The sequence below is a fragment of the Odontesthes bonariensis genome, chromosome 4, assembly GCF_027942865.1.
Source record: "Odontesthes bonariensis isolate fOdoBon6 chromosome 4, fOdoBon6.hap1, whole genome shotgun sequence".
NCBI classification, from domain to species: domain Eukaryota; kingdom Metazoa; phylum Chordata; class Actinopteri; order Atheriniformes; family Atherinopsidae; genus Odontesthes; species Odontesthes bonariensis.
Genome location: NC_134509.1, coordinates 5,334,718 through 5,358,478, shown reverse-complemented (window position 1 = coordinate 5,358,478; position 23,761 = coordinate 5,334,718). Strand labels below are relative to the sequence as shown.

General features: G+C 39.0%; 1 protein-coding gene across 1 annotated transcript; it reads left to right on the top strand.

The window, feature by feature from the left end:
* The first annotated feature begins 84 nt into the window (after positions 1 to 84).
* On the top strand, positions 85 to 21,139 carry pik3r6a (phosphoinositide-3-kinase, regulatory subunit 6a). The gene is made up of 6 exons (XM_075462596.1): positions 85 to 307; positions 6,388 to 6,508; positions 10,478 to 10,551; positions 12,059 to 12,173; positions 14,142 to 14,212; positions 16,032 to 21,139. Exons 1-6 carry the CDS (start codon positions 229 to 231, stop codon positions 16,142 to 16,144), a joined length of 573 nt encoding a protein of 190 aa, XP_075318711.1. The 5' UTR covers positions 85 to 228; the 3' UTR covers positions 16,145 to 21,139.
* The last annotated feature ends 2,622 nt before the right edge of the window (positions 21,140 to 23,761 follow it).

Sequence of the window (23,761 nt, the reverse complement as noted above, 5' to 3'; positions counted from 1 at the left end):
AGGTGGGGCTGTCCAGCCACAAACTGTTGCCACGAGGCTCCTTCAGCGCAGCATCACCTGCCGGAGCTGGTGGGGACCGCTGGAGCATCTTTCCTTTGCCTCGACAGGTTGGCGACTGACTGTCGATGACTCTGAAATACAGCAACAAGCTGGGAGCGTGAGACCCTCCTCTGTGATTGTCTTTCGCTGTTTCCCAGCCTCCACAACTGGAGAGCAGCTGCAGCACCGATGGAGAAGAAGCAAGGGTCCCCTGATCAGTATGGTTCACTGGAGCGCACTGAATGGAGCAGAGACGCAGACAAACCAGGTTATTTTGCAAACATTTTCATGTTTGTCGATCCACTGACTGTAGTTTAAAGTGACCTTTGTGTTTATATGTTTGAAATCATCTTAAATCTCACTGAAGTTCACCTGGGGAATCACCTTGGCATTTTTATTGTTTTTGTATGGATCTCGGTGCAATTCTCCTCTGTGTATTTGAAAATCTCACCTATGTGCTTATTCTATAATATCTTCAAAACTCTGAGATTATTTCTTCTTCTTTTACTTTTTTCTCTTTTTAATTTGGGCCATTCTTATAGTTGGTAGTTCACTGTATGTTTCTCTATTAGCAGCTCAGGCAGCAGCTCGGAAATATTCAGAATCCACAGCTGTCATCGGTGCGTTCGTGTATCCTTGATGGAGTAGAAGACTTGAGGGTCCATTATTTAGTGTTCCAGCACTTTGAATAATGAAGAAGGACTTATGTTAAACTATTGGTGAAGGAAATGGTTTGTCTCATTGTGCTCTTCACTGTTCTTGTCATGCTCACCTATAGGACCCCTGCCAGCATTATTTTAATTAAATTGATAATCATTTTCTCTATTAGTAGGCAAGGCAAGGCAAGGCAATTTTATTTATAGAGCACAATTCGTACACAAGGCAATTCAAAGTGCTTCACAGCTACATAAAATCACAAGAAGGCAATAAAATCATTAAAAAGAAAAAAAGAAAGAAAATAATAATAATAAAAATAAAATTAAAATTAAAAACCTATTAAAAATAATCATTAATCAGTAAAAAAAAATTGTTGTAAAATCTTGAATCAATATTCATTCAAGGCATGTAGCTTAGTGGAATGCCAGGTAACCTCCCTGTTTGTTTATCTTTACACTTAAATGATTTAATTTGCCCTTCAGTAATCTCAGCCCTCCTTGTCATCCCCCCCCCCCCCCCCCCCCCAAAATCTGGCTGATCTGTGGCAGTAGGCATGAAGCAAAAGTTTGAGGAGACATAATGTACTCTATATTGTCAGGGGTTTGGATAAAGAAAGGAGCTGGATGGTGGAGATATGATGCAAAATGAGGGGAAGCTAAAAGGAAATGAGAAACACCAACTGCAAGCAAGTAAAAAAAAAAAAAAAAAAAAAGCCAGTGTAAAGGCGGGAAGAATTCTGAAAGGTCTAGTGATGAGTCATAACTGCTCAGTGGCAGTATCACCTGTTCTTCAGAGCCTCTGCATTAGAGTATGACGTCTACAACACTGAAAGAATATATCAGTGGGTAACAGAAGTACATACACAGGTGATGATGAACAGTTCTTCATCTTCTGTTCGGATATTGGTAATGCGCATTGGTAATATCATGTGTAGTATGCATTGTGAGTAGGCTACAGTGTGCGATTTGACAGTACAAAGTCTGTGTGCCTCTCTCTGTCTTTCTGTCACTCTTATCACTGTCATTGTGCGAAATTGTGAGCAGGATGTTCAAGGATCGTCAGTATATGTAATGTTATCTTGCTCTGGCATGCAATCTAAGATCAGAGACAGAAAAGGGAAGAAAAAAAATCTGTATTAATGTTTCATATGTACTTTAGATAAATTCACATTCAACTGTAAATACTTTAGCTGAAAAGTTGAAACGTCTTAAAATGGGTTCATTCATAAATTCTTTTTAAATTCCCTCTCCAGCAGTTATTAAACCCCCTAACACTCATACATTCCTCTAAATTGTTCATTTTGAAATATCTCCTGTTTAAAAAGAAAAAAGTGGTTTGGACCGCTTTCTCCTCATTAAGTGAACGGGAATCATTGATTATGCTTCTGTAATCTGGCCCAGTTTACATCTCTGCCCGTTGGGATTTAAGAAGCTATGGAGGGCAGTTAGTGAGCTAGCTTCTTGTTTTAATCAGTTTCTCGTAGTGCACCCCCCACCCACAGGTTGTCTTCTACATGGAACATTTGGACTGTGTGACCTCACCTCTCTGAGACTGTAGGTGGTGATCTACAGATTCACAGCAGAAAGCTCCAGCATTAGCACCGGTCGCTAATTTAGCTCATGATGTGTCATCAAAAAAAAACATCTGATGGACATGTTAATACAATGTTAAAACTTCAAAATTCAATCTGAAAATTAGACTCACATCAGAGCTGGACAACATGTGTGTGTGTGCGTGCGTGTGTGTTCTTGTTTTTCTATATTTGATGGATCAGAAAACCAGGAGAACCACCATACTTGTGGGGTCTGGCAGCTTTGTGGGGACCAACAATGGATCCTGTTTAACTCGGCATTAAGCTGATACCTTTCTCTAAATCCATCAGTCAGTTTTACAGAAGACATGTCTAATTCTCAGTGCAGGTAAAACACACTTGGAGGAGTTATGTTTGTGTCAGTTACACCTGTGTTTGATAAAATCAAAAGGTGTGCCGTGAAGAAGGTGTGTTCAGTTGTTTGCTGGGTGAAGCAGCCTGCTTGTGTCTTAGTTAAAGACAAAAGTCAGGCAAGCTGAAAATCAGACAGAAGCTATGAATGGCTATAAAAATAATGAGACCGTGCATACTGAATAATGCAAAATGTTTTTTCTATTTATTATGGAGTGTGGGCATCATCCACCTTTAATCTCAAACAAATATTTTAAGACCTACTTGACTTGCTCCATTATCATGCAATGCATGTGAGAAGAGGGTTGCAGGTATGTCTTATTTTTCATATTTGTAGTCCCATTAACAGTTTAATGCTCACTGCAAAGTTCTGCCAGCTCTTCCTCCTTTAAGATGTCACTGTTGTCTTGACGATACACTGACGTCAGCCATATTTGTCCAAGTAACAGAGATCAGAGTGTCTCTGTGACTATGTCTCTCTTCATGTTATGATCCCTATTTGTGTGTCATACTGCATTTGTGATCCCCCAAGCACAAGATGAATTCAAACAGATATCTGAGTCAATCTAAACCAGTAATTATCATGAACCATGGTTGATGTATTCCAAAGAGCTTTTGCCGCTAGCCTTGAGTCACAGAAGCTGAGTTTGAATGAGTATTGCACTGTTTTTCTGCCCTTTCTCGTGATAAAACAGAAGATTTACCCTCACAGTTCTTTGAACCTCAGTTCTACCTTGTCCAAGGCTGAGTAAAACGAGAAAAGGGATTACATACAAGAGCACTGCTAACTAGTGCGTTCTTTACAGGGAGTATTTTAAGGTCCCATGAGACTCAGGAACCGACTATCAGTGATGGTGTTTTTTTTTGTCTCCCTGTTCATGTCCTTGTCTGCAGCCAATTATCCATCAATGCTGCTTAGAGCACTCAATGGAATAATTCAAAAGCAGTATAAAGGGTTTTACTTATTCTTTAATGTGTTCTGTGTTATGGGAGTGAACAGAACATTAATTGCTGAAGCCTTCAGAATTGTATAGTTTTAGAGGATGTTTACCACTGTGTTGCTTCACTGAGGAGAACAACTGCAGTTTTGAAAGGAAAATGTTTTTCATAATAAGCGTGATGATCACTCTCCTCCTCGGCACAGACAAGAAAGTGTCAGAGAATCGTTCTTATATTGGAAAACTATTTGCCCACATGGTCTTTCAAAGAATGATGAACCCATTCACATCATCCCCATCTTTTCTTCTTAAAGAATATTCTCTGGGATGCTCTTTTTTTTTTTAAATCTATGGAAAAGGTTTATGTAAAGAAATCGTTAAATGCGCAATATCAATTCAAAGTACTTTATGTCAAGAAGAAGAAAGAGAAAGAGCATAGAAACTTTACAATGAGAGAAGTAAAAAATAAACCCTTTACAAAATGCAACAGGAGCAGCCTGAGACCGCATACCGCCACCCAGACTGAAGTCCTGAATCCAGATCTCGGTGTAACTATTTTCACGGTGAAACATCTGTTATATTTGAAAGGACACTGTTAAAAGCAAAGGGATATGTAGTCAATGACACAAATTATTCAGTTGCTTAAAAGCAGCGCTGCTTTGTGCAATTACTACCACCTCTTTGTTCTGATAGAAACCTTTCTGTTGGGGAGTGTGATAAGATGAGCATGTGGGTAAGCTGACCCACCCCCTGATTCCTGGCAATTGTTCCCTTTTATTGTCACAGGACCATTCATTTTGGAACCATTCATCACTTCTGCTACAGGGTGAAAAAAAGAATAAGCACCTGGGAGAAGTGATAAGGACCAATTTTGTTTTAAAACAGTTTTTGTCTCGTCGAAGTGGAATTTTTGTGCAACAGAGGCAATGGCAAATAGATTCAAGGCAATTTATTCAGATCTAAAAATATTTGTGATGTGAGTTGGTGATTTGACAACCTATAAAACAATGCACATCTAAATATGAACCTGTTTTTTTTTTTCTCCAAAATGGTAGCTATGGGGCAAATTAAGCCATTGGTTCAACTTGGAATAGTTCAATGAATTTGGTCTGTTTGTACACTATTCCTATGAAACAAACTCAAACTGAAATGAAAGGTTTAATAAACTCTCTGATTGTCAGTCGACGATTTTGTAATAGCAAATTTTGCCACCAAAAGCAAGAGCTACAATTACACTGGGCTGGTTGAAAGCGAAGTCTCAAATTTCACTGGACTGAATGTAATGTTGAATATTCATTTGTTCTTGTGTTCAGGCTGTGGCTGTTAATTGTACTCAAGTCACCAAGGTACATACACCATGTCAGTGTTAATTTGGTTGCCAGTTTTCTTATTTAATATTTTTCTTTAAAAATTGGTCTTTTAACTAGTCTTATCATGGTGTTTATATTTAACCCTTTTCCCTGTCCTCTCAACCTCCAGCCAGTCGAGGCAGGTGGTTGCCTGATTCTGCTGGAGGTTTCTTCCTGTTAAAGGGGAATTTTCTGCTCCACTTTTGCCCCGTGCATGCTCAAGTCGGGGGACGGGGTCACTTCAGTGTGATCCGTTGGTTTCCTTAGCCAGGCAACTTTTCTATGAATTGGCATTTTACGAAATGGACTAATTTGTTTTTAATGAAATTGATTCAATTGGATTATAACAGGATGGAATTAGACTTTGTCTTTAAAACGTCTTTGAATGATTTTTGTTGTGATTTTTCTTTTGTTTTATTCGACAAATTATGTTTAGTGTGCTTTATGGAAAGTTACAACTTTGGTGTTCAACAAATTGTTCTGTAAACGCAAAAAATAAGAAATATTCAAATCTAAATTTAATTTGGCTTGTTTTGTGTTTTGGTTGATATATCACTTCATAGTACACATTTCAAAATTAGAAACTAACATTTATTCAGTTTGAGGATTACATACCTACAATAAATGGAATGATAGGGAAGGCTCAGACAGGCTTATCTCCAATGCCAAACAGTAGAGCAGGTCATTTAAGGGTTAATTACCCCAAATCCGGGGCTTATTGAGCCACAGGTGTGCTTTTTTGTAATAAGACATCTTTTAACAATCTTTTGTCATTGATGACATCCTGAATTGCTTTAATGTACATCTGCCTTATTTTCCTTGTCATGAGGATCATTGAATTCCCGTTTGGTTTCACCTGAGACGAGTATCACATGCAGCATCATGCATACCCATCCTTGGACTTGGAGAATAGTACAAATAGATGTTCCTACCAAGATTAAGTTGTGCAAAATATAAAAATGTGCATGCATACAAGATGGTGAAAAATGTAAGAAATGACCAAAGCCTTTAGAGCAGAATGTGTGGAGACAGGGATGAAGAGCAGAACACTCACGGATTCACAGCCTTATTGCCCTTTTCCTGTTTTTAAATCTGTGTTTGTTTATGATAATATGTATGCTCATGTGTATGTGTATGTTAGTGTGGGGGACAGCCACCCGAGTCAGCCGCTGACACATGGTGATGTGGCACTGTGGCACTCTGCTCCACATCAAGCAACAATTTCAAGCAACACCTGATGCACCTGCTCAAAATGCAGATTATTATGTGGTTATTGTTCTGCAGTGCCAGGGTATGTTATTTTCAAAAAACCTGCAGTGTATACTGACTACCAGTCAGTTGAAGAGGGTGTGAACTACAGGTGTGACCTGTAATAAAGACATTGTCAGAGACAATACTTTTGTTCGTTCCTTCCCAACACGCAGCATAGACTGAAAGCTGTCCTTCTCTTTCTCTCTGTCAGAGGATGACGTGGTGTCCATGGCGGACTCCACCATGACCGTGGATGACATTGAGGGGGAGCTCGTTAAAATTGAGAGAGTCAGAGATGTCCTGGTCAGAAGGGAGTCAGAGCTCAGATACATGTGAGTGATTAATCGCAACGCCAATGTCAATAGGTCACTGCTGACCACCGCTTTGTGGCTATTTCTCTGTAGAAAACATAGTTAGTAATATAGAAGCACAGATTACTTAACTGTACACTGGTGAGTTTGCTCGTATATCAAATCCTGACCAGAGTTAAGACTTGATGGATGACTGTTTTAGTGGCCGGACTACTAAATTCCATATCTGAAGATAATTGATGATTAAATGTATAATAGAGACAAAGCTTTGCTATAGTATTGTCCCTACCATCAGTAGTAAACAAACTGAATTGTATTATATCATGTACAATGTCCCAGCTAGGACAATTTTCTAAGGTCTAAGTGAAATCCCAATGACATACTTTGGTCAAAATACCACAAAGAGTTAGCACAGCAGCCCCTTTTTACACCATGAATTTCCACCTCTTTTCAGAAGGCCAGTTTTACAGCCTGAAGGGACCCGTTAAAATCCACTCCAACCCTCTCTTCCACACGGTGTTCCATATAAGAGAGCATACTGTAACTGGTCTTAGAGCTAACTGGTGATTTCAGTCTGGATGATAAGCTGCACACCTAACCAAGTAAGACTCCATTATTGAAGGCCAAGGGAGACACTAACTAAAAGAAAAGCACGAAAAGAAAAACTCTTTGCAAAAACTCTCAGAGACAAGTCTCTTTTGGTGTTTTATGGAAAAAGGGAATTAGAAGTACAACTCTGGGAATGCAGTGCATTAGTTTGCAAATCCCAATAATGCCCTCACTGAGAAGAAAGGGCAGTGAAAAAAGTGTTACTTTGCTTTTTTTCCCCATTTCCTTGGTGTGATAACAACTAGAATTAAGTTTTTTTGCAAGACATGCCTAAGACAAGTAGAAGAGATTGCTAGAGTAGGTTTTCTTCTCCAATTTTCTATTAAGATACTGTACAGTTATAAAATAGTACAGTCGGGGTTAAAGATGAGGGCATGAAGATGTATTGCCCATGGGAAAACATGGTGGAGGGTTAATCATGCTATGAGGCTGCTTTGCTGCTTTTGGCACTGGATACATTGAATGTGTGTAATGTAATCTAAAGATTACTTAGTCATTTTAAAGTGAAAAGTGTCAGAAATGTCAGTTTGTGTTGAAAGTCTTAAATCTTAATGAAACAACAACCCTAAGCCCACATCCAGCGGCACTGAAAAATTGTTAAAGATAAGATGGGCTGGGGCAAACAGTGCATCCTGACTTATTTCCCATTGGAAAGCTCTAGATAGAGCTGAAATCTATCATTGCCAACACACACTGGTTCAAGAAGATTCTAGATGACTACAAGAGACATTTATACACTGTCATTGTTGTCAAAGATTCAACCAAATGTAAATGAAGGGTGGCAATAATTGTGTGCAAAGTGCATTTTCTCTATTTACCACATTGCTTTTTGAAAGCTTATTCTGGTTTAGTAGAATTTACTCATGAGCATTGATTTCTAAAGATACTTTAAATTCAATATTTCTGACGTAACTCTGTTCTCTTACCTTCTTTCTCTCCATCACACTCAAGCTGGCGCCCATTAAAATTTAATTTGCTTGTCCTTTGCTTCCGCTAAGCAAGCTAATGGATATGGATATTTATTCATATACTCCTCTGACTGATGGACAGTAGCACTGCTCAGATGGGAGGGGGAATGTGACGAGTGGCGTGTGTGGAGTAGCAAGCAAGAGTCAAGCATGCAAAGCAAAAAGATGAGAGACTAGAGGAGTAGTGGGAAAGGAGGGGAAGAGGAAAGTGATGGATTCTGGAGTCACAATTTAAAAGACCTTTGTTCTGTCCAATCCAAAAACAAACAAATCCAAGGTCAGACTTTCCTCCAGTAACTTAAACCAAGTGTGTCAGCTGTTTTGCAGACCTTACAGCCACTTCCCCACCCACATATCTAAGGAGAACATCCAATATGTCAGGTAGATTAGCACAGTGGCAAGGCCTGCCGACAGTGATGAATTGTGTGTGACCATGTGTGAGCCTCACAGGACTTGCAGGACTCCCATGATGGCCTCTAACTTGTTGAAGAGGGTGAGGAGGGTCTTCTTACCCATCTATATGTCAGTCATGATCCACTGACATTGATTCCATGAAAGGCTATTAAAACACATAACGATACAGACAGAGGCAGAGTGAAAGCTATCTGGTGCATACATCTCTCAGAGATTTACACTCAAAAAAGGATTGTATCTTCACCTGCAAGATCAATGTCAAGCTCTCCCTGTTTGACTTTCATTTCACCCAATCAGAAGTGAGATATCATTCCTGTCTCTCTTTGTTTTTCTTTTGAAACTTTGTTTGCAGGCTCCAAATATGGTTGAACTCAGGTGATGATAGCGGCCTCACCATTTTTTTTTTCCCACCGTTTACGATGCTTTGTGTTTTATAGAATAGCTTAACTTGGAAAAACACAATACTTTTTCTTTCATGGCACATGGCAGAAAGCCAAGAATTCCTTATATATTTGTGGGGGTTATTATAACATCTTAAAGGGACTGTTTGGGGATCAAGCTGGAATAGTTTTAAGCAAAGAATTATTATGAGTTATTACCAGCGAGGCCATGGACGAAAGTCAGAAGTTAATAACTAAAACCTAGTCTCAGTCTCAAAATATGTCAATTTACATGTGTCAACGTGGGACAGAAATGACACGAACAGAACAGATATGAATGCTATGAATCAAAGCACTGACCATCTTTTTCAGCAGTTGTCACAGTGAGCATACACAATGACCACACACAACTTCTCATTTAAAACAGTACGATAGAATTTATTAAAGTTAGCTAAAATTATTATATCAATAGTACTAGACACTATGGTCTAAACTGCTGCACAATGTACAAAATAAACAAGCAATTAGACAGACCATTGGTCTATGCTCGTGTGTGGACGTGTGAATGGCAGAAGGGGGAGTGACCATGAGACCAAATGGCAGCGGTGATCATGTGATGGTGGGGGCACAAGATGGCGGCCGTGACTATGTGCTCAGTAAGTCATGTGTTAGCCAAAGAAGCTACAACAATGTCAGACATGTAGCCCACATCATGTTAACTGGAGTTGTTACCTCCAACGATGAATGACTTCAGTTTGTGTCATACATTCTGTCAGATAAATATGACTTAAAACAGGCCAATATAGTACCCTTGAGTCCAATGAATGGAATGTTCAAGTCTTTATGAAAAGATGTTAAGGTCAATGTTGTCAAATGCAGGACTGAGATCTGACAGGACAAGTACAGAGACAAGACCATTGTCAAAAGGAGGTCTTTAGTAACTATAAGTAATGTAGTTTTAGTGTTATGGTGTGCTCCAAATTCACACTAAAACTCTTCATACAGATCCTTACTTTGCAAATGATCAATAAGCTGTTTTAAAACAACCTTTTCAAGGATTTTAGAGATAAAAAGGATATTGGAAATTGATCTGTAGTTGACTGACAGATCAGCATCAAGAGAGGGCTTTTTAAGCAATGATTTAATGAGAGCAAACCGAAAAGTTGACAAAGATAGATTTATCTGATCAACTACAAATACTAATGAGCTAAAACACCCTTAAACAGTCTCATTGGAATGGGGCCCTTAATGGCTGACATTAACTCAAGTAGTTTCATAGGAGAAAAACTGTGTAAATCAGTTCAAATGAGACGTTTGTCTCAAATTGTCTGACAGAAACGGAAACTTCTACATAAAGCTAAATCTGGGCTGGATCACTCATCTTTTTCCCAGTTTTGCATGAGAGCTGCAATTTGCATACAATTTGTCTAAGTAGATTTCCTCTTTGGTACCATCACCAGGCAAACTAATTAAGAACTCTGAGTGAGGCTATTATCAGATTTTGCGTGTGTCTTCAATGGCAATTTGAAAGTCATTGTAAACTGTGATAGGCATTATGTGCGGTACTTACATGTGAGTGTGTTTCTGTGTGTTTCTTCTGTGCTATCATGCCTGAGCAGGATGGATGACATTCAGCTGTGCAAAGAGATTACCCGTCTGAAGAAAGAGCTTCACAAATTAGTGTCCATACCAGGTAGGACTCCTCTGGATACAGATAACAACTGATGGTGGATGAAACTAAACATTTTGGATTAATTTAATAGATGAACACAGTACTGTGCAAAAGTATTTCAATTGCTCACCGATATACTTTTATAAACAGAAAGTACATTTTAAAAAGATACATTTTATGAAGAAAATATTAATGAAGGTCTTTCAAAGTTTTTCTTTGGACATTGTCACAAGCAGCTTGTTACAAAGACACATCAATTGTTAGCATTTCTTAATTGCATCTATGAAAAAATATCATTCCCAAAGAAGTCTTACCTAAAACTTGGATTGTCTCAGTATGGTTTTCAGTGTGTCCTCGAAAGATATGAAGAATTGGGCAAGTGGAGGACAAAAGGAGAAGTGGCAGACTTATCTACAGCAGATGAACAGTATCCAAAAGTGATGTCCTTAAAAGATAGGAAAAAAAAAATCCAACACAGGCCTGACAGGTCCTCTAGCCTCTCAATTGATTATTGAAAGGGTGGCCGTCAAGAAGTCATTCTCAAAGGGCTGAGGTATGAATAATGAGAAAAGAACTGGACAAAAAAGGTTTTATGAAGTGATGAATCTTCCACAGAGCCTGGACTAGCCTTGAATCGAGCCTTTCTACCTACATCTTAGGTCCAAAATCAATGACAGATAAAGTTACAGCCAAGTTTTTAGTATTTTTAAAAGGCCATAAAATTGTTTATTGGACTGTTTGACTGATTACCCCAGATGTTTGTATGGGGATTAGTCAGTCGGCATTATTTTAAAGAGAAATTTCTGGAAAGAATGGAACTGTTAAATAAAAATGATCAATTAATTACATTGTTACTCAAATATTAAAGCCTTATTTCAGCTTCTAAAACAATTCAAACCTCTAGAATTCCATAAAGATTCGAGTAAAAACTATATCAGAGCATTTAGGCCAGATAACATTGTCAGTGTTGTCGTATGGCATTGCAACTAGGACAAAATGCAATGACAAAATAGGTACATATCTCAAGCTGCTGTGAAAGTTTATTTTTTCTTTTTCTGAAAGTGTCTGAACAGGAAAATGGGCAGAGATAAATCGTGTGGCATTCAGCCAAACTCAGGCCGACTGTTCAGTACACAGGTTCTCTCTCTACTCAGTCACCTGGATCATGATGGAATTTTTGAGGTTTGATATGTATTACGTGGTGAACAGTTGGCCTTCTCCTGACCTGTTCTGAGTAGCTGTCAGCGTCGCTCCCCTGTAAGAATCTCCAAACTGAGAGCACTCAGTTTTGCAGTTTGCCTGGTTGATGATTAATTGTCTCTTCTACTTGTGCCTTTATTATTATCTTTATGACAAATCCTAATTTTAGTTTTATTTTGAATCATTAGTGTATATCTGCTCTGTGTGGACAATTTTGTGAGTCTTTTTAGAACTAATAAAGTTCTATTAAAAGTAGGGAAAGTGGAAGCATATGCATGGAACATACAGCATATCAGGTACTTACATGGGTTCTTCTTTTGCTGTCTAGATAATGACAAGTCCAATGAGGATCGGCAGAAAGAGGAAGAATTTCTTCATCAGATCCATAAGCTGGTAGAGACCAGGGATTTCCTCGTGGACGATGTTGAATTTGAACGACTCAGGTGCGCTTCTAACTTCGTGGTTTTGTTATAGATGGTCCTACGAGGTCTTTCCGTTGTCTGAACATATGGATTGTTAACAGACTATTAAAAAGAAAACACCCCATTTCTGCCCATTAGAGATGCAGCATGCATGTAGCCTTGTGCAAAGCACCAGTGGGGAAAATGTTTCAATCAATTTTTCACGCACAGGCACACAGCTCTCTGGGAACTGAAATTTCTTCAGGAACATCTAAATAATGACTGAAAAGCTGCGTTTTTCTGCATCACTGATTGTCACTAATGCTGATAAATCTGTTTCTGAATATCAATATTGTACACGTCTCCACAAATCCGCTCCAACTCCTTCCATGCTAACACTTGAACTTTGGCTGTTAGGCATCATGCTGCGAGCGTGAACCCCTCGGAGCGCACAGCAGAGAGCAGTTTCAATTAAAGATGTGGCAGTGTGTGGCAGTGAGCGCTAATTACCAGGGGTTAAAAAAAGCAAGGTTTTCACTGGAAAAAATCTAAATCTTACCAAGTATATTTTTCTCATTGAGTATCTCATTACACTTGCTATAGGACACAATTGCCTAACAAGTACCATTTCAGCAAGATATAGGGGACTTGTTTTAGTACAATACATCTGGAATATCTTGTTAAATGAAAAAGTCTTGAAAACATCTTGTTTTGAGTCATATTTCACATGAAACAAGTTTTTTTTCATTTGAAGAGGTTTTTAAGTTAATTTCAAGATCACTTTTAACTCAAAAGTCCTAAATATCACATTTTATTTCAAGAAATCTTGACAAGCCGATTTTCACTAGTTCCATTGGCAGATTTATTTGCTTATTTCAAGCAAAAACGTCTTTTATTTGTTGTTTTTTTTAACTTATTTTTGGAAACAATATTGGAAAAAAACATAAAATTCCAGTGGGTGATTGATTAAGGGTGATATATTCTCAGATATGCAACTTATAATGATTATCATCATCATTAAGTTAAATTCTAAGAAAAAACACTTTATATATCCCAAAGGGAAATTGTATAGCTATGTTGTATAGCTATGTTTTCCTGTAATTAATTAACAAATTATACATGTACAACAATACTTTTTAAGAACTGCACAAAAACAAGAAGTGTTTTCATTACCTTAATGAGCAGTTTAAGTCCAATGCCTCCTCACCCCTGTGCCATGCTGCACCCACAGGTTACTTGCTTCTGTGTGTGTCTGTGTGCGCGCTTGTTTTTCCAACATGATGGGGAAACAAATCTGTCTGCACAGGTTAGATTAAGTGGCTAGGGAAGGCATTGTGTCAATGGGAAGTATCCACAGGCATCTTAAACCAGTAATATGTGTGTGCATGCATATGTGTGTCCAGACATTGCAATTTAGAGTTTAGAGACCAATGTACTTTGGAGGTAGTTTGCAATAAAAGTGATCACAAAGAGCCCTATTAGCCTGCATAACATTGCATAAAATGAAAGCTTACACAGTCGTTATTATTCACAACAAGATGACTCTCATGTTTATTTCTTTCTAGCTATAAAATAAACATACGATTTTGTACATTCGCACTAGAGACTGAGAGATGATTTGCATGGATAGTAACACCCTTACACCACTGAGATGTGCTCTCAATTCTTAAAATTTGCCCATTTTTTCCTGCAAAAATCTGCTAGTTCTGTGATGAATCTAGATCTGTCTTACATGATGTGCTCTCTTGAGATGTGACCACTGATTATTGAGCATGTTTAGGTTAAAGTTGATGTTTAGTGGGCTGGAAGGTCACAGCAAAACTTTCAGTTAGTGTTTCTTTCACTGACATGTATCTGAGGCTCTCTTTTTATAAAAACTTTTGTATGTATGCATGCATGTTTATTAGATATCGACAAAGATATATGTAAATACATATATGTGTGCAAGCTTCTGTTATGTAAAAGCAAAAAAAGGTCCGTAATGTGGTGATTTTTTTAAAATTTCTGCAGGGAGAAAGAAGAAGATAAAGAGATGGCAGATTTTCTGAAGTCCAAATTCCCAAGAAATATGAAGAGCACAGGTATTCGTCATTCCAAATTGTTATTTCATGGTCACCTCTCAAAGGGAAACACTTCAAATGTCTACATTGTTTTGTGGTTGAAGTGGTCCAAATTCCCAGGAAATATTAGGTATTAAGTATTTTATCATAAATCTGTAGATTTTTTTTAGGTATTTACCTTTGAGTGCTTTGAGTGATAAATGCATCTACTGAGTTGCCAATAAAATAACAATTTGGTGCTGAGGCTGGACTGCCGGCCTTTAATAAATAAGATATGTGTTTGTGCCCTTCATTAGAAAGGCTGGAAAAAAAATGACATCATTCTCAAAATCTAAGGTTTTACATATCAGGACATAATAAAAACATTATCTAGTCATTACCGGGTCTCAAAATGAGATAAATACAAAATAATAAAAAAAAAAAACTACAACACACAACATAATAAATAACGTCATTATCTATTTCACAATAACTACGACAGAATGCAGAACCAGGGTGTGAAAAACTAGGTTCACCCTTACTGCCTCCGTAGGAAAGAAGCGGGTAAGTAGCAGCCAGGTGCTGATAATGAAATGCACTTATTTGATAATCAGCAGGTGTGAGCACCTCTACAAAAGCAGAAGCTTTGGCAGTTTGCTGGTCTGGAGCATTCAGGTGTGTGTTAGCGCAACGCCAAGTAAAATAGATATTAGCAATGATCTTAGAAATGCAATTGTTGCTGCACATCAATCTGGAAGAGCCATAAGACCATTTCCAAACAAGTTGGAGTTGATCATTCTACAGTGAGATGGATTACTCAAAAGGAAAAAAACATTAAAAACATATTACCAATCCTCCCAGCAGTGGGCGTCGCAACAAAGTCACCCCAAGTTCAGACCTTGCAATGCTCAGAGAAACTCATCTACATCTCAGAGTCCACAAGCGTCACTACAATTAGATAAAAAGACCTGAAGGCTTCTTCTGAAGGGCTGCCAAGAGAACACCTCTTCTTTCTAAAAAAGAGCATGGTAGCATGACTTAGGTTTCCAAAGTTGTATCTGAACTAACCAAAAGACATCTGGAACATTGTCCTTTGGACGGACAAGACCAAATCTGAGATGTTTGGCCATAATGCACAGCAGCACGACTGGTGAAAACTAAACCCAGCATATCAGCACAAGCGCCTCACACCAGCTGTCGAGCACGGTGGTGTGAGGGATGATGATTTTGGCTTGTTTTGCAGCCACAGGACCTGGGCACCTTGCAATCATTGCGTTGACCATGAACTCCTCTGTATACATAAGTGCACTCTAGAATCAAATGTGACCAGCAAGTCTACAGCAGAATGGCTGAAAAAGAAACAGTATGAAGGTGGTGCAATGATCCATTTAAAGTCAAGACTTCAACCCCAATTAAATGCAACGGTGTGACATTAAGAGAGCTGCGCATCGACGAATACCCACAACCCTCAATGAACTGAAATAATGATGCACAGAAGGGTGGGCCAATTTCCTCCACAATAATAAGAGAGACTGATAACATCTTAAAGAAAATGGCTACTTCAGGTTATTGCTGTGAAAGGTGGTCCTACAAACTAATGAATCACGAGGCGTTCTTTAACACACTGCTTCTGCATTTTGGCACAGCTTTTTGAACGATGACAGTGTGTTGTTGTTCATCTGAGGTTGTATTTATCTAATCTCAGTACCCAGTAAGGGCAAATGATTTTTCAGATGTAGTTATATGTAAGACAATAGAAATAAACTTCTTACTTTTTGTACAACTGTACAGATGAAGTTTTCTTTTAACAAACATATAGTGCGACACAGTACATTCCTCACACAATGTTTTGTGTTTTCAGGTGTGGCAGCCAGAAGGGCTCCAACCAGGGCACAGCAGAGCTCCTCCCCATTCACCAAGACAGGCCTCACCCTCCTAAAGGAGTGTTGTGGCTTCACATGCTCCATTATGTAGAGAGGAGATAACATAAAGGGCCTTGTGGCAGAGGTGTCGGTGGGTCACAGACCAAGATGACCACTTCACAGGAGTCAATATTTCCATTTTCAACCTTTCAGTTTGAGAAAGACTTGTGCAAAGCAGTGCAGACAGCAGTTATCCATTCTAAGACCTGATTTTTTTTCCTCCTTTTTCTCCTGTGTCCCTGCCTCTCACCCCACGCAATTATTTCTCTTCTTCCCACAAGCTTTGACGGACATGCACAGTTGAGCACAAGCCTTGCATGTTTGGTGTGCACATTAATTGGATTCAACTACCACGACTCACCCACAAGTTCTACATTTAAAGACTTATTGGAGTAATGATAACTATCATCTCATTATAAACGTAGATGTTTCGCAGGCCAGTTCAGACACAGTTGGAACCTTATGATTCGCATTAGGGAAATAACGCTGAACTGACATTAATCAGGAGGTTTGTTGGTGTGAAGTGGCCTGCAATTTGGTTGCAGATCTAAATGAGTTTGACCTATTAGAGGTGGTGGTTTGTGAGAGGAACTAGTGTTTTAACACAATTATGAGAGTCCACTCATAGGGTCTCCCTTTTTTCCTTTCCTGCATTCTTCTTTTGGTCGTGGTACAAACCTTCATATTCTGCACTTAAACTGAGGTATCAGAACAAAATCCCTTTATTTGAACACATCAATCTCAGTCCACTGCTCTTAATTGTTTATCATCTACTTCCTCAAAGAAAATGATTCAACAGTCAGCTGACACTGCATGCCATTAGACCTAGAATAAACTACACACCACTTCACCATCTCACACTCCAACGCAAAACACATTAAACTGTTCTTCTTTGCTCCATGTTAAGCTGCTGGCTATTTTCAGAATCACTGTACATTTGTTTCCACTAAGATAATTTTTCACGGCCTTTATGTGCCGATGGAAGCTGTTGATTAAGCTCATATGTGGATAGTGGTCCATCAATACAGCAGAGGACATGGGCACAGGGACTTAATAGCCAACTAATTTATGGTTTAATTCTTTGTGTTGCCAAGAAGAACAGTTGCCATAGCAACCTTGTGTAACCCATATCTTTACAGGGAAACAATGAAAAAAGTTGTCTGTGTCAGAGAGAGATGAGATTTCGAAGGTTTGATCATTACCAAATGAGAGGCGGGCAGGAAGGAAACAGAATAATATGCTGCTGCCATTTTTGTCACGTTCATATTCTACATTAATGGAGCCTTTTAGCTCTTTACACACAAACACACTTTCAGATTATTTACTCAAATAAAGGCAGAGAACACCAGGCCTTTATTAGGTGTGAGCCTTTCCCCCCTCTAATTCTTGTTGTTAATGTTATAAACTGTCTCATTTTGTTTTTAGCCTCATACTTTTCAGTCATTTGTTGCATTCATTCCAATGGGTATCTCTGTAATCTGGGATGGGTGTATAAGTACACTGAAAATTTGGCACTTTTACACTGGGTTTGGAGACAGACACCACAGTCATCAGGGAGTTGGATAAACAAAGTTGCAAACGGGCTAACAAACTACTGAATTGATTAGCTGTTAATACACACTTCTTGCATCTTCTCAAATTTGAACCTCTTCTAAATTGAACATACAGTAAATGGATAGAAAACGTTCTGTTCTTAGTTGGGCTTTGATTGTTCTGATACGCAGAACTGACTGATAATGAGTCAAATGGCATCAATTTGTCACTAAGACTTTCAAATGTTTAATCCAGTACAACGAAATGTTTCAAATTGCATAATTATTACATCAAATTGGTACCTCAGAAATTTGATTGTGGTTTGATGGGCTGCAATTTTGTGGATTTTTATACCTCATAACTTTTGCATCAGATAGTTGTTTTTCTTTGTCACTGAATTTTCTTGATGCCAAAATGTCCATGTTGCAACACGATCTATGTAACATGATCTGTCTGCACCCGGTCAATGTAACTGTGATGCAAACGTAATGCTGGTCACTTTAACTGCAAAGAATATTTGTAGATTTGACTTGTTTTATATGGTGAAAATGTCACATTTCAGAGGCCTCGTTCTGAGTACAGTTGCTGTTAGCTTAGCACCTCCTGTCAGTTTCATCTCCACGCATTTCCAAACCGACCCCTGTCTACTGCAGGTAAGACTCTTATTGACACTTCACACAACCTCTCTTCACTTCTTTGACTTACAAAATGTTCACTGAAAATAATATTCTGGATTTCTTTTTTTTTTCAAGCACTTATGAGCAGTTCACATCAAATCTCATTTAGACAGAGGACACAAAGAGGAGCTCATTTTCATGATCTAAAACGACTCAAACCTCAAAAATGTCATCGTGGTTAGAATGAAAGTCTCATTGTAGACACTCCATTACTTTTGCATCAGAGGGTTATTTACTTTCACTATCTTGTTATCCAAAGAAGGTTGCCGAACAGATCCATTTTGTGTAGTTGGCTGATGCATTAATAACACTAAAAATCCACAGTATAGCATTTGGTCTAATCCTCCCTGATTCTCCAAACTCCACTTATTTATTTTAATAGAATGTCTTTCAAAGTCTCACATCTTTTTAATCTGTATATATCTCTTAATCTTTCGTTTTTTGTTCTCATCCCTGTTTGATACAGAGTTATGATTCTCCCCAGCTTGTCCTTGGGATAAACACAGCTGTCTTTTTAGTTCAGTCACTGAGTCTTTTGATAGTCTTTTGACAATAGAGGCTTTGGGTCATGTATCATCCAACAACCATGTCTGATGCTGTCATGGAGCTCCACTGGGAAATTAAATGTGTGCCGATAAAATTGAAACGCTGTTTGTGAAAAACTGTACTTTTATGTGTGAGTGCAAGTCATATATGAAAAGAGAGTAACAGTCTGTTGAGAATTGCTTTTTCTTTTTTTTTTTTTTAAATGTTCTGACAGTGTAAATACAACTGAACAGACAAATTGTCTCATTTAGACATAAAAGCACAGCAAGTGGAAGCTGTGTGACATCCCCTGACTGCACAAGTCAAAAAAATGGTGGAGACCATGGTCCCCTCAGGGGATACAGTGTCGCAGGAGAGAAAATCACAGAGAGAAGATGATATAAGAAGCGAGGCTGAAGTGGCTGAAAGCAGGAGAGGAGAAAAAGACAGAAAGCCAGTGGGAGGGCAAAGAGTTGGTGTCGGTGAGGGTCTCATCTTCACTGTGAGTCATCCCTTGTGGAAATACTGTGAGCTCCCACGAGGACGACTCTCAGTTGAAAAGGGCAGCACTGTCAATCAAATGCCACTATTCTGCACACCTTCTGCACACCTCACTGTGCATACGAAAATGAGTACTAATATGTTTCTGTAAGTAATGAATGAAGGGAAAATGTGTGCGAATGCGTTTTTTCCCGCATTCGCACATACAGGAACTCGGGACCACAGCCCTCAGTTCCTGGAACCATTTCAGCTCCTTCTCCTCAGCTGGGTCTGTTCTGGTTTCCATAGGAACACATCTGACGGAGGTGTTTGGTGGTTGGTAGCTCCGCCCCTTGTCATGTTGTCAGGCTGAAATGTTTCCTCATACGACACGGACACAACCGGCGTGTGTTTAATAAGTTAAACCTCCACGTGGTCTCCTTTGTCTGCGGCGCTCTGCTCTCCTTCCTTCATGAAACCAAGAAGTACGGCCTGCGCTCCATCCTTCGTCTCCTGACTCTCTGTGAGCTCTTCCAGCCCCCATGTTAAGCCGGAGTTACAGTTGCCGCGTCTGTCACGGTGGTGGCGGACCGTGACGTCAAAATGACGTTTCAGGCATGGCGCTTGCCTCGAAAAGACGGCGCAGTGCGTTGTCGTGGACCAGTCGATTTTTGTAACTTGGCTGCGTCGAAAATGACAAACCGGATGGACCGATGTGAGACCAGGCTCAGTCAGGAGGTGCGTTTGTACAGCAGCTGTACGAAACTGCAGTGAAACTGCACAGGGAGCACGTAAACTCCCAAAACTGGTGGACAGAGATTGGCAGAACTTTGGGGAAAGAGGGAGAGTTCTGTAAGAAGGTGTGGAAGAAGCTACGGGACAGATACGTGAAGGCAAAGAAGAGGGCAGAGACTCCAAGTGGTGATGCCGGGGGCTTCAGACCTTCACCTCTATTAACTGAATTAAAAAATTAAAATGATCCGAATACTGCAGCAGTATCATTAATGACAGTATTCCTGCTCTTCATTGTTTTCTTCTCCACTTTCGTGGTTGTAGAGTAGCGGAAACCTTCACGTAGTAGCGACACCTCTGTGACGGAAAAGATTGCAACTACTGGCGCAACGACTTGCGCCACTACATATTGCGGGCAAGAACTCGTGACGTCATCAACACCGCTCGCGCGAGCAGACGCAGCAACCATGCTAGAGCCTTTAGACGCCCGATGTGATCGTCCATGATTAATCATGCAGACCATGAACACGGTGGCCTCCCCGCTCTCCATGTTAGCTTCTTTGATGTGTTTTTTTTCTTCTCTCCTTACTTTTCGCGGGTTTTGTTTTGTTTTGTTGTTAAATGTGGTGCTAAAGTAACACGTCACTGTCGCAGATGGCTGCGCCGCATCAGTCCCGACTCATGTGCGAATGCAGACTGAAACAGTTCCACAGGGGAAGGGCAGTTATTAGAACAAAATTCGAAGAGGACCGTTCTTAGAACTGCGTTCTTAGAACTGCGTTCTATGTTTATGTTATGTTAACTTTGACTTGGTGCTACACGCTTAACTTCTTGTTGCATCTGGCTGTGCCACCTAGATGCTATGACAGATTTTAAAGGGAGGATGCATTTGTTTAAATCTGCTTGGCGCAGACTAAGATAACACGGCTGGATGATGATCAAAGTATGTGGCTCATAAAATGTTTTAAATTAAAAGTTGTAAATGACTGGCATGACAAATGTTCTAATACACGAGTCCTTTTTGGTTGTTTCGCTGTCCTAATTCATTACATTTTGATGTGAAAACGAAGGTCTTGCAAAAAGTCCCAGATACAAGTTCAGATCCATTGCGGAGGACAGCATCTTTAAAGACTAAAAACACTGAGCACATATTTGAGCATAGATCTTCAGCAGATAATTTTGTGTAGCTCATCATCTCTTAAAGGAATACTTTGACTTAATAATTAGTTCAGGTAAGGTGCTTCTCTCATCTGTGCATCAAGGAAGTGATAAGGAAGTGTTTTTATGAGTTTATTAAAAAGAAAAAAGAAACCTTTTATATATAATTTAAGCTTACTTTTTTATTTCATTTGAAGTTTTGCAGCACTTGATGGCTTGGGAGTTTTTTTCATTTTTTTCAGTAAATCTGTCGCAGGAGGGTGTTCATCTCGTTATAAAGCTTTGTTGTTAACAGTGAAGGAGGTATAGTAAAAAAAAACACATCTGCGAAATTATCCCTCCAATAAACAACGGCTGAAATCGTCACGTATATTCAGCCCTCACATACTTCAGTTTTAGTTACCCGACATTAGTGTTCAGTGTATTTAACTTAGCAAAGATTTGAAAAAGTAACATTGAATAAAAAAGGGCATGTCAAGCCAACCTGTTGCCATGGATACCACAAGCGCAGAATAACTTGTGAACATAATCTCAAAAGCCACAAATTCGATCGTGCATTTAGAAATGCAGCTCTGGTGGATCTTTTCCAGTGTTTCCTTTGTTGTATAAGAACTACTTCATCTAATTTTCAATGGTAGTTTTTTTCAAAGAGTTGTAACAGTAGAGGACTAACTGTACAAATAAGTGTTGAAAGACACACCTATAACGTCAAGTGACGTGTGTAAAAAGATTACACAAATATCAGAGTTAACACTGGAGAATGGGTGTCCACATATGTGTCTAAATGCAGAAAAAAAAGCCTATTAGGTGCAACAAAATGAGCGGAGAGGAGACATTGTCGAAGGTTGTCAGATTGCTGCCTGGAGGAATATTTCTTCGTGTTGTAATTCCAGTGGTCGCCTCTCTCTAAAGCACTTACTGGAAAAGTTCTTTGATCACAGCATGACCAGAACTGTGTGTCCAGGCTAATTAACAGTCCACTGGCATCTGAGCACAGAGTTTGGCAGCCACTGTGGTGCAAGCTGCTGGTGCCTGCATGCTTCCTATTCTTTCATGTGCATTACCATGGTGATGATTTGTACTGTATAATAACAGATTGTACACAGCTGATGCGGGTAACTCTTCACACGTTCAGTTATTTTTAGATAAACATATTGTTGCCTATGGGTATTCCTGGCAGGTGTCATCTCTCCTCAGTCCACTGCTTTCTGAATGACAGAAATATTCAACATCACTGTCACAGGTAATGAGAGCATACGCAGCTCTGACTCACTACATCCTTCACACTCTCCTCCGAGTCTTCCTTCATCCCTCCCTCTCAGTTGGTTTTCAAAACATTTCACGAACCAGTTAATCAAATTATTTCAATGCAGCGGGTTGCTAGGTCTGCTTTCCTGCTTACCTCCACATAATTATGTCAGAACTTACGTCAAGGCTGGGTTTGTACACAAAAGTAACATTAACACAGTGTGAGTGCATTCAGACATGCATTCTCAGGTTTGTGTGGGCAGTAAAGGTGAGGATACTGTAAATAAAAAAAAGAACTCCAGACTGCATTGATTTGATTATCATTTAAGATTCTATATCGATATAGAATCTTTAAGGCAGTACAAACAATATCTGTACAATCTGAACAATGCTGGGACATTCCCTACAAGTCAAAAAATACTGCCATACGGGTGCCCTGAGCATTTAGAGACAATGGTATTACTATGTGACAAGTTTGAAGTGAAAAATAAGTTGACAGAACTTTTGCAATATTAATCCAGAATATTTTCATGTACATTTTTAAATATTGCACTATGTGGGAAGGTTTCCACCTCTGTATATATTATTTGAGTATATAAACTTTCTTTTTGCATCTCCTACATTGGATTTTTCCCACTGCTAGAATATTAAGCAATTTCAGTGGATTAAAGACTTTTTTCTTGCCCCTTTTCCATAATTTATCAGTAAAAGAACAATTTATGATTATAATATTGTTAAGATGTGTGGCATTTTTGTGGTAGATTTAAATTAGTAGACATTTACAGAATATTTGCCTGAAAAAAGTCTTGGACATGGAAATTGAACTTAGTTTAAGTCAGCCTTATTAATGTAGCTCCAAACCACATCTATTGAACACACTTAATTCAATTCAAGTTCAGTTTTATTCATATAGCGCCACTAATGTCTTCTCGAGGCACTTCAAAGATACAACCCAATTCAAGCCAGTTAGAATCCAATTCTTTGTAATCCAATCATAATCCAATCAAATCCAATTAATTCAATTCCAAATCAGTCCAATTCATACAAAAGCCTTTTTTTTTTTTTTAAAGTTGCCATGCTATGGAAAGCTATTGCATCAAAACTTCTTCGATCCAATCTCCCTTCCTGAACATGCCCGAGGTGACGTTAGAAAGAAAAAAACTCCCTTTAGGAGGTTGAGAGGAGAGGAAAAAGAGGACAACAAACACCATAACACCAGGCCAGGGATACCTGCTGAGAAAGAGAAACACAAGATAATGACAACAGTAATGTCACATGTACATGGAGAGAAAAGACAGCAGAGTGAGGAGAGGTGC

Coding starts and splice junctions, on each gene's coding strand:
- pik3r6a (XM_075462596.1), top strand. CDS start 229: ATGGAGAAGAAGCAAGGGTCCCCTGATCAGTATGGTTCACTGGAGCGC. Junction 12,174..14,141: donor GTTGAATTTGAACGACTCAG/GTGCGCTTCTAA, acceptor AAATTTCTGCAG/GGAGAAAGAAGAAGATAAAG. Junction 14,213..16,031: donor AAGAAATATGAAGAGCACAG/GTATTCGTCATT, acceptor TTGTGTTTTCAG/GTGTGGCAGCCAGAAGGGCT.